Source organism: Triturus cristatus, chromosome 11 (genome assembly GCF_964204655.1).
Source record: "Triturus cristatus chromosome 11, aTriCri1.1, whole genome shotgun sequence".
NCBI classification, from domain to species: domain Eukaryota; kingdom Metazoa; phylum Chordata; class Amphibia; order Caudata; family Salamandridae; genus Triturus; species Triturus cristatus.
In genome coordinates this window covers 789,448,039-789,463,425 of record NC_140594.1, presented here as the reverse complement: position 1 = coordinate 789,463,425, position 15,387 = coordinate 789,448,039, and the positions used below count along the sequence as shown (strand labels likewise).

Genomic DNA, 15,387 nt, shown 5'->3' with positions numbered 1-15,387 from the left:
GGCAGTACATCTCCTCAGTCTCTCCATCTCTTCTCCTTGGCAAAGGTTCCGCTTGAATATCAGGAATTATGTAAAGTTAAGGGGTTTTAGGTCTAATACTTATACCCCAAAATGTATTTGTGCTCTTTGTGCAAGGGGCTCTGAGCCCAGTTCAAACCAGTTCTGGGGGGCACTCTGCAAGTGCACAACAACATCCATTGTAAGTGTGAGCCTTGGCTCCAGACACACCACAGGGGGTGGAGCCAGCATTGTAAAAAAGGCAGGCACAGCGCTATTCAGGTACAGGTGCTACTCCTCCCACCACTCCAAATGCAGATCAGGCGTATTCAGCCTAGTGCTGACTCACCCAGGCTCCTGGAGCCACTGCACCTCCCCAGCCCCTGTCACTTCAGAGCCAGACAGTTAATCCACAAACAGGCAGAAGCACACAGGGTGGTAGAACAAGAAAATAGCCTCTTTCTAAAAGAGGTATTTTCAAACCCACTATTTAAAAAAACATCTTTACTAAAAGATGTGTTATTAAATCCTGTATTTGGGGATACTAAACTAATTTTTTCTATCTTATCCCTATGGGAAGATATGTTTGTAAAATGTTACAAAGCATTCCTCATTCTCTCCTATGGGGCAAGATAGCCTTTTAACAGTGAAAAACGAAATTGACAGTTTTTCACTATCGGGACATGTTACACACACAAATACATCTCCTACCGTTCACGTACACTGCACCCTGCCCAGGGGGCTACCTTGGGACTACCATAGGAGTGCCCTATATGTAAAAAAGGGATGGTTAGGGCCTGGCAAGTGGGTGCACTTGCCAAGTCGACATAGCAGTCAACAAACTACATGCAGGCACTGTGGTGGCAGGCCTGAGACATAATTTCAGGGCTACTCATGTGGGTGGCAAAATCACTGCTGCAGGCCCACTAGTAGCATTTCATGTACCAGCCCTAGCACACTCTGTGCACTTTACTAGGGACCTTCTGGGAAACCAAATACGCCAATCATGGATAACCAATCACAATAGCAATTTACACAGGGGGTGTATATCCACTTTAGCACTGATCAGCAGTGGTAAAATGCCCAGAGACCTATAGCCAACAAACACAGGTCAGCTAAAAATAGGAGGAAGAAGCAAAAAGTTTGGGGATAACCCTGCAAAAAGGGCCATTTCCAACAAGTAGCACATAATCGTGAACACTTATTTGGTCAACGAAAAGAACTGCTGACACGTTTGGAACCCCAATGTGTTTCTTGAAGGGTTCTCCTCAGGACACAGAACCTTAAGAGAGCTCCGTCCTCAACTGACACTTAAATCAGATTTCTTTCAACATCAACCATCTAAAGACAAATGGAGACTGCCACCAATGGCACTAATTTTGGGGGACGACCCAGTCACTGGACTCGCACCACTTCTTGCCAGTTCGCAACCCGCCAAGCACGGAAGCCATGGTGTAAGACTGAGATCTCAGCAAGACGGCAAAAAAATCCTGAAGAACACAGTTTCTAAATGAGAAGTGGTCCGAGTCCAGTTCAAAGACATTATCTAGAAAGATAGTAGTCAGGAGTATCAGGTTATTATTGAGGTTGAAATCTGTACAGAACCTGAGCTATAATTGTTTTGTGTCATTCTTGTCTCTTGTGTTGGTAATGTATTTTGTCATGTGATTTGCACGTCATTGATTATTATAGTTTTTAGCGATTTCAGTGTATGTTTAAATATCTCAAAATATTTCCATGTAATAAAACGAAAGATTTATAAGTATATGCATCTAAACAAAAGAAAACATTGAAACTTAAGTTATTAAATTACAATTTTGTGGGTCATAGCAATTGGTTTGTGTGATCTCTGAAAGAAATAAGAGTGAATGGTGATCGGTATTGGGTAACTGTTCCTATGAGTGAATGCTAGCCTAGTCTGCAGCATAAAGTGTAGATAGAGAGCAAGAGTGGTTGGAGTAAACCTATCTTAATCAAAGGATGAAGGTTAGCATTCACTCATCGGAACAGTTACCCTCTAGTGATTTAGATGTATTACTTGGGGGCACGGGTACTGGACCTCTTTTTCTAAGCTCCCAATCCCTCTCTTTGTGTATTAAATGCATTTTAAATACCATGCAACCTGCCCTATGGGTGACATAAGTATTAAAATGGAAGTTCTAGGCCTGGCAAAAGATTTTAAACTGCACACACAGGCTGCAATTGGCAGGCCTGAGATATGTTTGCGTTCTTCTTCAGTCGGTGGCACCATGAATGCAGGAGCTCATTTGAAGCATTTAATTTATAGGGTTGTTGAGGTGGAAGAAAGTTGCATGAGGTGCAATACAAGCTATGCAGCCTCTGTGTTCAACAACTGTGGCAATCTGCAGACCTAGAGATGGGTCCCTAAGAAAAACTTGTGCCTTGGCTATTATTATTGTTTTATATAAATTATGCACTGTAAGCATTAACAGACAGACATATGAATGTAACAAATAGAGGCAACTTAAGACAGTTATGATGCAATAATTTCCAGCACTGCAGGTAAAATGACATTTTGCCATCTAAAGTGAAAAAGTAAAAAGTGAAAAAAGGCACCTTTTTACTTCTTTTCAGAAGCTTTGAACCACAGTAGATTGCACTGTAAAACAACTGCCCTACTTCACCTGATAGAAGAATACCATTCCGGTATTACCAAAAATGTGCGCTTCGTTTTAAAACAAATGATAGTCAGCTGTCTTTACAGTTGTTTTTAGGTCTGATCTAAAAGCATTGAAGCTACTCACCAGCCTCATGCTATGAAAAAATGGATTAATAAAATATGTATAAATACATAGAGGGGCTTTCGGTCAGCCCTGTCCATCTACTGGCCTGTACAACCGTCATTCACCTTTTGCATCTCCCAACTACAGCGCACGGCATGAGGTAATGGGTTCGCCTACTTCAGAAATGGCCTGTCTTGTACTGTGAATGAGGGCATTTGTAACCGATAGCGTTTGCACATCCACCTAAAAGAATTGCAGTTTTGTGACTGTGCTGGTCCAATACTTTACTTTGTTCGTAATCCTTTTTTAAATTTTTTGTAATCATCCTTGCGTTCAGTTTATAGTATGTTAAAACCATTTTTCACCTTTTCCCCACATCAATAACAATCACATTTTCCTGTGATGTGCTTTAATACTTAAAAGGGTTTATATGCTACCTGCTATGAGGCACCCACACTAACCTTTTAAAATTGAAGGCAATTATTTTTTAAATGTTATTGCAAGCATATCGCATTAGATTTAGGGAGCTGCATGTTTTGATTTTGCTTTTCTACTTTGTGGTATTTGCCTTCAATAAAAAAAAGTTCACAAAAATTAGCCATCCTATCATCAAGGCCAAATGTACTGGCTTTGCCAACGCTTATTTCAAAGCTGTCATTCAAACCTTTACCCATCCTTGCAAACAATTCCTTGTAATGAAGTAGTTGGCTTATAATAACGTTTTCATCTGTTGCCCAATGAGAATTGTACGGTTGTTTTTCTCTGAATGAAAACTTCCCTGTCCTACCTCCTTTTTTTCCTCCCCTCCTTCAAAAATGTAGGACATGGAGCCTTGAAATGCTCGTCTGCGCTGGTCGTTGAGTAAGGTCGGCCATCTTGTACTGGTCGAATGACTAACGTTTCAAGGTCAACAATCGTTTGCTTTGAAGTTGTTCATTAAAGACCAAGGGCTTGCTCTGAAGTCAGGGCATTAGCGCTTTGCTGTCTCAAACGTACTGTGCTTGTTTCATCCTGCAGAAACTGACCAGTGTCTCTCCGGATCTCCCGAAGCTTATCAACTGCTTAAATGTACAACAGCCGAAAGAAAATGAAATAGTCTTACTGAGCGGATTAACTTCGAGAAACCTCCATGCTGGCTTTGAAGTCCCACAGGTAGGAAATGTACTTTAATCCTTGAGAATACGGATAACATGGAAAGGCACTGATTGTAAATACTTATTGTAGACAGCAATGACAACAGCGTTGTCGTAAACAGAATGATAGCTAAATCAAGAAAGGAAAACGTGCGTACATCTAGAACGCTAGGCCTGCTTTCATTAGATAACTATGACAGAACATAATTGAAGCAAATAATGACAAAATATTATCGAAATGTACGACTCACGTTTCAAAATATTGGGGCATATTATCAAAAAACGGAGTTAAAATTATCGCCGCTTTAGCGGCAGAAAACTGCCACTAAAGCGGCGATAATGGGCTTGATAATATGCCCTTGAGAATTCCCATAGAAGCCCATGTTCTGGTGTCAACATGGGCTTCTATGAGAATTCTCTGCGGCATATTATCAAGCCCATTATCGCCGCTTGAGGGGCAGTTTTCTGCCGCTAAAGCGGCGATAATTTTAATGCCGTGCTTGATAATATGCCCCATTGTTTGCTTCATTTTTAAAACATTGCTGCTCTTGCTGGGCCTTGTTAATAAAACGGTTTGCTTGTAGATTACATGCGTGAAAAACATATTTTTACCCATGAAAAAACTCATTTTAAATTTTCAAAAATTGGTTTAGGATTTACCGACTGAAAATTTCCACGTCAGTAAATCTACTCACCTGTGCAGAGGTTCCAGGCAGGCGCCTGTGAGTTTGTACACACCAACAAACTTACCTGTCTGTGGCTCTGATTTACAAAGATGTCACACAACGCAGCACAGCAACCAAAGATGCAGCGCTGTGTTGCATGAGAAGGAGAGAACAGGAAAGTGCAGTATCTACTAAGCTATGGCACTGTCCTTCTCTCTCTCCTAGCGTTCACAAACAATTCGCTATCCAGCGCCACACCCACGCCTTTGAACCATAGTGCAAGGGTGGCTGTGTGGGTCTAACATAGTGAATTTCTGAGGTTTTATGCACCACCTTTTAATTAATATAACTTTATTTAGCCTTTAACTACAAATCAAACAAAGTACCCAAAAATCTAAATTTCTAAACTTATACATTTAATTTATAATTTACGCAACATTTTTGAACTAGTGTAACTCGTTCACCTCCATTCACAGTGTATTCAACTCGGTAGCCACACTACATTAACCGTAACTCGTACCTTCTGCATTCATTACTTATACCCTTTTATATTTTATTTAGGCCTTCGAGGAGCTCGCAGAGCTTTTTCCGTAACCGCGAATGGGGGAAAAATACAGAAGGTGACAGGCTAACAAAGAGGGACAGAGACTCCTTGGGGCATATTAACCAGCCAGGCGATAAAATTATCGTCGCTTTAGAGGCAGAAAACTGCCGCTAAAACGGCGATAATGGGCTTGATAATATGCTCTATGGAATTCTAATTGAAGCCCATGTTAGATGTCCTTCACATCTAACATGGGCTTCAATTGGAATGCCATAGAGCATATTATCAAGCCCATTATCGCCGTTTTAGCGGCAGTTTTCTGCCGCTAAAGCGGCGATAATTTTATCGCCTGGCTTGTTAATATGCCCCTTAGTGAGATAACACTGATAGGAGCCATGCGAAAGAGAACAGCCATCTTACTGGCACTGAAATGGTCATTCCTGAGACTGCTTTACTATACCCTGAGACTGTATCAATGTGCTCTTAAAACCTTATTTTGCCTCAAGAATCTGCAACACACTGCCCCAAGACTGCAGACCTGAGCCCTGAAAATCTAACACTCTGCCATAGGGCTGCAACTGTCTACCTGGAGAGTCTAGCTTTTCCTGACACTACAATACAGCAAACTGAGAGTTCAACACCTCACCACAGAGAATCGAACAATGTACCCTGAGACAACAACGCTGTGTCTGAGGGCCTGAGGCAATGGTAGAGCAACAAGAATCCTTAAAAGGACAAAACCTTCTCTGAGTAGATGACGATGATGTGTGGCCAATGCCTACAACTGATGTGGAGTGGTGAAGGTGTGATGGATATGCATGGCAGTGCGCTATGACATGTGAAGAGAACAAACACAACGGTTATGTGCCTCTGTGTCAACCAGGGCATGGGAGCACAGGGCCTCGTCTCTGTGCCAACTGGCTCGTGGCTCCTGCATTCACATTCTAGACCTCGAGAGTTCACACAAGTTCAAGGGGTACGGACATGTGTAGAATCAATGAAGTAGTTAAATGGCACCCACTGAAAGTATTCTCTTCATGTAGCTTATGACATAAGGCATACATTGCTAGTACTGGAAAATCATTGGTGGTGATGCTGGGCAAAGAAGGTCCGCGTTAGGCACACACAGCACTGCTGGTGCCAGGCATGCACTCTGTTTTTTGTGTCTGAAAGGTTTTGCGCAGATGTGACAGGAAAGCCAGGCTGCCAAGCAACAGGAGCGGCCTACCAGAAGTGGGGCAGAGTAGAGTGATGTAGAGTATAGAACAGTGGAGTAGAGTGGATAGGTGTTGTGTACAGTGAAGTAAATTGTTAAATAGTGCAGTGGCGTGTTGTATAGTATGGTGGCGTGGAGCGCACTAGAGTGGACAGGCATAGTTTAGAGTCCAGTAAAGTATTATAAGTTGGAGTAGTGTCTTCTACAGTACAGTAGAGTGGTGGGTCGCAGAGTGGTGGAAAGTGTCTTAGAGTGGAGTACAGTGTTGTACGCTGGGGTGTAGGAGCAACTTAGAGTGGAGTAGATGGTTGCACAGCGTAGTGTAGGTGTACAGAGTGGAGTACAATATTGTATAGTGTTGTATAGTGGCAAAGAGTTCAGTAGAGTCTTGTAGAGTGGAGTTGCATAGAATGGAGTAGAGTGTGGTAGAGGGGAGTGGTGAAGAGTTGACTGTTGTACACTGCCATAGAGTGGGGTAAAGGGTTGTGCAGTGAAGTAGAGTGGAGTCCAGTTGAGTGGCATAGTGCAGAGTGGAGTAGTGTGTTCTAGAGTAGAGTGGTGTGGCATGTAGTAGAGTTTAGTGGCATAGAATACAGTGAAGTAAAGTGTTGTGGAGTGGAGTATTATGTATTACAGTGGAGTGGACTGGTGTGTTGTAGAGTTTTGGATAGGGTCATAGAGTGTAGTAGAGAATAGTGTCACAGATTGGATTACAGCGCTGTACAGTGGAGTGGCGTGGAGAAGAGTAGAGTGTGATACAGTATGATGGAGTGGATTGGGATAGACTATCGTACAGTTGAGTGGCATACAGTACTATACAGTGGAGCAGAATAGAGTGTACCAGTACAGTACAGTGGAGTAGAAGCTCACAGAGGAGAGTATATTAACTGGGGTGGGGTGGCATAAAGGAAGTTGGGTAATGTGTCATAAAGAGTAGTAAAGTGGTATAGAAGAAAGTAGAGTGCTGTACACTGGCATTGACAGGAGTACATTGTTGTACAGTGAAGTGCTATACAGTGGAGTGTAGGGTGGTACAGTTGAGGGGAGTAGACTGTTGTTGAGAGGAGTTTAGTGAGGTTGAGCAGAGTTCATTTGAGTGGTGTGGAGTTGAGTTGGGTAGAATGGAGTGGTGTAGAATGCAATAGTGTAAAGTTGAGTGGTGTAGAGTTGAGTGGCTTACAGTGCAATAGCGTGCAGTGGAGTTGCATAGAGTGGAGTGGCGTAGAGTGGCATAAATTGTAATAGCATAGAATTGAGTTTGGTAGAGATGAGATACTTACAGTGGAATATCATAGAGTACAGTGTTTTACAATGGAGTGGCATGCAGTGGAGTGCCATTGACTGCAGTAACGTAGCGTTGAGTGGTGTACACTGCAATGGCGTACAGTGGAGTGCTGTAGAGGTGTTTGGCATAGAGTGGAGTGGGGTAGAGTGGAATGGCATAGTGTGCAATGGTGTGGCTAAAATGGGAGTGGCGCAGAGTGGAGTGGGGTAGGGTGGATTGGAGTGGCAGAGAGTGGAATGGGGTAAGGTGGAGTGGCGTACAATGGAATGGTTTACAGTGATGTGGTGTAGAGTGGAGTGGCATACAGTGGAATAGCATACAGGAAAGTAGCATACACTGAACTAGCATACAGCAGTGTAGGGTAGAGTTGAGTGGCATACAGTGGAGTAACATACACTGCAGTGGCGTAGAGTGGCATAGATTGGAATAGTGTAGAGAGGAGTGGCATGCAGTGGCTTGGCGAGGAGTTGAGTGGCATAGAGTCTAATTGCATACACTTGTGTGGCAAAGAGTGAAGTTGTGTACAGTGGAATAGCTTATATTGAGGTGGATTAGATGGAGTATGATACAGTGGAGTGGTGTAGAGTGTAGTGACATAGAGTGAAGTGGTGTAGAGTGGAGTGGAGTAGTGTAGAATAATAAATAGTGGCATACTGTGGAATAGCATATAGTAGAGTGGTGTACAGGGGAGGGGCGTAGAGTGGTGTGGCACAGAGTGGAATAGCATACAGCGGAGAGACATACAGTGGAGCTGCGTGCAGTTGAATAGTGTAGAGTGGATTGATGTATAGTAGTAGTGACATATAGGGGTTTGGCGTAGACTGGAATGACATAGAGTGGAGCAGCATTCAGTGGAATAGCATACAGTGGAGTGGTGTACAGTGCAGTGGCGTAGAGTGGAGTGCTGTAGAGTTGATTGGCATACAGTGGAATAGCACAGAGTGGAGTGGCATAGAGTGGAGTGTCACAGAGTGGAGTGGTATGGTGTGGAGTGGTGTACAGTGGACTGACATAGAGTGGAGTGAGGTACACTGCAGTGGTATACATTGGAATAGTGTAGAGTGGAGTGGTGTAGACTGGAGTGGCATACAATGGAGTGGTGTACTGTGGAATAGCGTACACTGGAATGTGGTAGAGTAGAGTGGCACAGAGTGGAGTAGTGTGGAGTGGAGGGGCATGGAGTGGAATAGCCAATAGTGGAGTGGCATACAGTAAAGTGCCATATAGTAGAGTGGTGTGAGGTGGAGTGAGGTACAGTGTAGTGCCATACAGTGAATTAGCATAGACTGGAGTGGCGTTCAGCGAAATGGCATAGAGTGGAGTGGTGTAGAGTGGAATACCGCAGATTGAAGAGGCATATAGAGCAATGGGGTAGACTTTAGTGGCATACAGTGTAGTAGAATACTGTGGAGTGGCATAGAGTGGAGTGTTGCAGAGTGGAGTGGTGTAAAGTGTAATAGCAAAGAATGGAGTTTTGTAGAGTGGAATGGCATAGAGTGGAGTGAGTGGCATACAGTGGAGTAGCCTACAGTGGAGTGGTGTAGAGTGGAATAACATTGTGTGTAGTGACCTACAGTATAGTGACATGGAGTGACTTGCCATATAGTGGAATAACATAGAGTAGAGTGGCATAGAGTGGAGTGGTGTACAGTGGAATAGCTTAGAGTGTAGTAGCATAGAGTAGAGTGCCGTAGAGTAGAGTGGAGTGGGGCATAGTGGAATGGCGTACAATGGAGTGCCATAGAGTGAAGTGGCATACAGTGGATTAGCGTACAGAGCAGTGGTGTACACTGAAGTAGCATAGAGTGGAGTGCCATTGAGTGTAATAGTGGATGTGTAGTGTCATAGAGTGGAATTACATACAGTGGAATAGTGCACAGTATTGTAGTGTAGCGTGGAGGGGTAGACTGGAGGGGCATATAATGGAGTGGTGTAGAGTGAAATAGCATACAGGGGAGCGGTGTAGAGTGGAGTGGCATAGACTGAAGTGGGATAGAATGGAGTGGCATAAAGTGGAGCGGCGTATAGTGGAATGATGTAGAGTGGAGTGGTGTAGAGTGTGATAGTATAGGGTGGAGTGGTGTTGAGTGGAGTGACAGAGTGGGATGGCATAGAGTGTAGTGTGGTAATTAAAACAGACATAGTGTGAAAGTGGGTTGAGGGATGTAATGTGGCAGAAATATATATTATGAAGTGTAAATGGTATTTTTTGGTAGTATGTGTAAATAGTGTAATTAGTCTTAAAGCTATACGTTTTAAAATACCTAGTTATATATTGTGCTGCAATATACTGCATTAAGTGTGCAGTATACAGTGGTACATGCAGATGAGAAGGCAGTATTTGATTGGCTAAATGCCTCTGTTTACCAAAAGTAAAAGGCAGCCCTGTCTTTTTCAGCACAGTGCCGCGTTCTGCATTTTGCTGCGATATGGGTAACTATTATATTATTGTTGTTTACTACCCGTTACCACTTTATTAAAGTGGTAATTGCTTGCGAAATATATTTATATTTTCCTGTATATTTTTCAGCACTTTACAGAGAACTGCTCTTTTTCCTTTAATTTTTGTAAGTAGCGCGTAATTTTTAGGTATTACCCTGATATTCTGAAGACTTTTTTTAATGAAGAATTAAATATATGAAAAATTGAAAATACACTGTAGTACACTATCTTTGAAAAATATAGTGTAGTACAGTGTATTTAAACATATTTTTGTACTTTTTATTTTTTTTTAAGTACTGCGATACTTCCAAAGAAGTTCTGCGGTACCCCATATATTATTATTTAAATATATAGAAAGATTTAAATAATTTTCACTACTTAATACTACTTTAATATAGTGGTAATATATAGGGAAACAATATCAGACCTAATACCTATATCTAGGGGCATAACACAATACACAGAAAAAGTGTACGTAGAAACAACATGGCTGTCTTTAATTTTTGTAAAGGTAGTCCTTAGCCAATCACATAATGCATTGTTGTCACTATGCACCGTGGTACTTCTGTGAAATACTGCAAAATATCGTGAAATTTCACAAAACTACTGCAACAACAGATATCACTAAAGTAAAATGCCTTATAAGTTATAAAATACGTACCCTACTTACAAGTATTTGCCAAAATATTATCTGTGCACCATTATGTCTAATTCTGCCAAATTTGATCGAAATACGTTCAGCTGTTTTTGTGCTGAAATACAAGTCTATGGAAAATGCAGTGGTGGAAAAACACATTTTGTGATCTCCCTTTTATCCTTACACCCCTTTGACCAATCACCGCTAAACTTTCCATTCTTCGCCAATGTAGAGAAAGCTTTAGGTATGTACATTTTTATGCAGATTTCTCCATCGGGGGGAAGTTATTAGCGACTAAATTTCAGAGGAATTCCTATAACTGGGAATCCAAACTATAACTACAGAGTGGCTACTACCACTCTGTTATATATATATATCTATATATAGATATAGATATATATATCTAGTTGTTGTTGTCATTGTTCATTTCGGATTAAAGATCTATAAAACACACATAAAATAAGCACAGTTATCTTGATTGCAGTAATTAAGATAAAGTAAAGGCCATATACATTCTCAGCTACACACATTCTAATAAAATCAATTATACAACATGCTAGCTATACACAACAATTCATATTTTAAGTTCCTACAGAAAATGATTCAATACAATTTTGATGAAAACTAATAAAATATAGAATTAGCAGCGTCCTTTCTGACTGATTATTGCACTTTATGAGACTAAAACCCACATAGAAGTAATCTTTGCAGTAGCTAAGATCACTATTTTAAGTACACCGATCCAGCTTAATTCTTTTAGAATACCAAATAATTTTGGATAAACTACAAATTAATTCCCAAATGACGTTATTTCTGCCGACTACGAATTATCCATGCAGCATGCAAAAACGTTGCTAGACTGACAGCAATCACCTCCTGTGTATCTGTTTTCAATATTCTCAAAGCTGGATGGATAGAGAGACCTTATGCCTTATTATAGACATAATGGAATAATCAATTTTCTTCTTGGCAATTTATAGGGCTCACGGCAAAATATAAGATGTACTAATGATTCAGGAGCATTGTCACAATTGGGGCAAACAGTATTGGAGTTCTTGGTTTTTGCCCATCTTGCTGTGAACTCTAGCATAGGCAGAGTCCCATACCTACATTTTAAATATAACTGTATAGAGAGGGAACCTTGGATGACACCTAATGTAGGTTCATAGAGTGGAACAATCTTATGGTCACACAATTAGTCTGTCAAGCTCCCTGATCTACAGTCTTAGACTGTTTCTGCCTAGAAATGTTCTCAATACCAATCTTTTATCAATTGGCTTGGTGTCGAATGTGATTCATCTGGGCAGTCCCAAAGATTCGCAAGGCTTAGAGACTGCAACATTTTCCTCACATATGACAACCAAGAAAAACTCAGATGTCCATCTAATTTTAAAATCTCTCTGAATAGTGTTCTATAAGTTTTGAGCTCTGGTGTGACCATATCCTGTACCAAAATAATAATGGTCTTGACTGAATGGTAAATGAGATGGGGTGTAAGCCCATGTCCTGCATTAGTGGAGGGATTGGAGAACTATATGGGAGATTTGTTAGACGCTTAATAAACGTATTCTCTACTACTGATAACTCATTGCTAGTAGTATAGCTCCAGAGTTCTGCACCGTAGAGAGCGACACCTTTTGCCCAGACCTTATATACCTCTAGTGCAGGTGCTATAATTGTTGTTTTTGGCTTCCCTGATATCCATAGAATTGCCTCAGTCTCCAGTTGAAATTGAAATGCACTCTTGCTAGTTTCCATCATCCAACTGAAATTTTGCGACAAGGCAACCCCCAAATAAATGAAATCCGAAACCCGGTGTAAAGATATATTATTAGCAGTTATTCTTGGTCTGGTTGATTTGTAGGGATTGAACACCATATATTTAGTCTTACTTATATTCAGCTTTAGACCCTGGTCAGTACAGAACATCAAGAAGAGGTTCAAAATTGCTTGAAGACCTCTTGGGGCCTCTGAAATAAGGAGGATGTTGTCTGCGAATAATAGCATGGGGTATTTTGCGCCACCAATCCTGGGTGCATCGTTATTTATATTATATTCAAATATTCCCATATGCTCTTTGTAGTGTTTTCTGCAATGTAATAAACAGATCAATAATGTCAAGCAGGTTTACCTTTGAGGTGTTAGTCATTCACTGCTGGAAGATTTAAGTGTAGGCGTTAATAAGAGTGATGCCTTAGTCGTTAGAAATCAGCTCTTTTGGAACCAAAGAAAGGCATATTTTTGCATGAGCACATTTTCTTTTAGACTGCAAGGAAATATTTTTCAAGACTTCACATGGAAATCAGTTGCCTCTGTGTACTAAAAGGAGTCTTTATAGAAGCTTTAGGCAGTAGATTTATTCTGCTGCATAAAATTTCCACAAAAAAACCTTTTTATGCGCCATTGTCTGAAATTCAATGTAGAAGGTAAGCAAAATATGTCAATCTTTTGAACATGGTAGCCCGTGGTAGAAAGTGGCCTGTTTTAATTTCTGCTCTGTGTTTGTGTTTTGATTATATGTTTGTCTCTTGTTCGGCCCACTTCCCTCCATCATCTTTACAGCATTTTGCCAGAAATGAAAGCCTGAAAGGAACAGTGCGTGCTCGTGTGTACTACCCAATTTCTCCTTTGTAGATTCCTTTCTTGCTAATACAAGGCGTTTTGGTTTAGCTTCAATTGTACTGTGGTTTCATTCGTCATAAATCCTTTTTGGTGTGTATTAAAAGAAGATTCTACTGAGAAGAGCATATTGAATGCATTTTCTCATTGGTGCTTTGTGAGGAATGCAACGAACATTTATCAATTGTAACGTTTAGATATTGCAGCATTAGCATAGTGCCCTTAAGATTGGTTTGTGGTATTCAAATCTCTGTGTCCTGGTTGCGAGGAATTTGGGTAAAATACTACTGTGATTGATTTTGTGAAAAACACAGCAGTGTCTGTCTTCAAGAATTGTATTCTTTTAACTTCCTCCTAAAGCTTTCTTCATGTTGGCAGGGCAGCAAACCTGTCCTGACTGATCCACGTTTCATCAGATGCAGAGCAAAACTCGCCCTAGAGCAGGGCTTCCATCACATAAGAGAGGTAAAAGAATCTTCTCAGTCTTATGGGACATTATTTATCGAATTATATAAGCTGTGAGGGTGGCACAATTGACGCCTTACCACTTTAAGACTCATGCTGTGCGTAGCTAGCAAGGGGGTTGTTTAAGAAAGGTCTGGTGGCCTTTCTGTGCTGCTCAGATTGCCAGCAGAATTCCAACTTTTGCACATTCACGAGGTGTATACGCAAATATGGGAGGAACGTTGCTTATGACTTTTGGGTAATTTTGCTGCATTTCTTTTCATGTTATTTTAATGATCATGCGCTGTAGGCTGAGCTCCTGTCTCGTAGAGTGGATTTTGTGTCACTCAAGGGTAGTCCACTGCCCTTGAAGTCTGAGGTTGGCCTTTTAGCAAGGGACAAGGAGGGTATTTTCAGGGCCGGACTGGGAACACAAATAGGCCCTTCCAATTGAGTCAGACATGCCTTTTTGGGGGGGGGGGAGGTTGGGGAGATGATGGTTGGAGGGGGTTGTTGCATGTGTAAAAACACTGCAGCTGCTTTTGGTACTGGGGTACAGTATTGCAGCAATGCTGCAAAACCAGCCCGGTAAACAAAACAGCCCCAAGGGGTTCAAAACCGGCCCCCACCCTGGCATCCCACCAGGGAAAAGCACTGTGCCTACTACGGCCAGTCCATTCCTGGGTATCATTGAACATGTAGGTGCTTCTGACAAGTAGGGCTGTCAGGGACGGCAACACACCCTGGTCTCCACTGTTGGCAGCCAACAGGGACCACTAGTGCACAGCCAAACAAAAGTGGCGCTGGACTCTACTGTACACTGTGCCCTTGACCTTTGGGTAGGGACTCTTGCCATCATTGAGACCTTCTGTACCCATAAGCCACTGCCAAGGTGAGGGAGAAGGCATAACACACTATACACTATGGATGGTTCAGCTTTCATACTTAGGGACCGATTCCGATCTCATAAGGAAGGCCAAAGTGATTTGTGAAGAGCAAATCCAATTCGGAGTCTATCTTTCCGTCCGAATCGTCCCCGTTACAAATGTCCAAGTACGATGCGAAGATCGCTCCCATGCCGACCGAATCATTTACGAACCCGAATATATACGTCCAACGCGCACAGAACCATATTGTGCCGTGCAATGGAGCCAATTCTGAACGAACGTGTACGATGCACGATTCGGACAGCTGTATCAACTTGGTCTCAGCGAGTGTAAGCAGCTGTCGGAATAGGACTTCGGGGGGCCAAAGCAGGCCGCCCTTCACCCGGAGCACTCCGAATCGTTCAAGGCGGGAGTGGGGTGCATGGGTCCCCCTGATCCGAGCATGCACAGTGTGGCGAGCAAAATGGGGTGACCACCACGGTGTGTATACTTTTCCCCACCCACCCCTTTTTTGCTATGGGAGCCAGTGTACACGTCCGTAGACAAGCTCCCATAGAGTGCTATGGGAGTTTGGCCGAACCTAGTCTGTAACTATGTGGTTGCATCGTACTTGCTCGGTTGGACTTGCACAGCGCGTCTCGCTTGGAAAGCCCTCCAGGTCCGATTCGTACGGAGGGCTTACCAAGAGAGATCGGAATCGGCCCCTAAATGGTTTGGATAATATAGTCATTTGTAATTTGAACATTGGATCCTGCAATTTGAGTTAAGTCAGAC

At 42.1% G+C, this 15,387-nt stretch overlaps 1 protein-coding gene across 4 annotated transcripts in view; it reads left to right on the top strand.

The window, feature by feature from the left end:
• The window catches only part of SPHKAP (SPHK1 interactor, AKAP domain containing), a 1,519,974-nt gene that overhangs the window by 987,667 nt on the left and 516,920 nt on the right, over positions 1-15,387 (top strand). For all 4 annotated transcript variants that reach the window (XM_085634508.1, XM_085634507.1, XM_085634509.1 and 1 more), the window contains exon 5: positions 3,759-3,893. In XM_085634508.1, the coding sequence (XP_085490634.1) occupies positions 3,759-3,893 (135 nt within the window). The remainder of the gene's footprint in view (positions 1-3,758; positions 3,894-15,387) is intronic.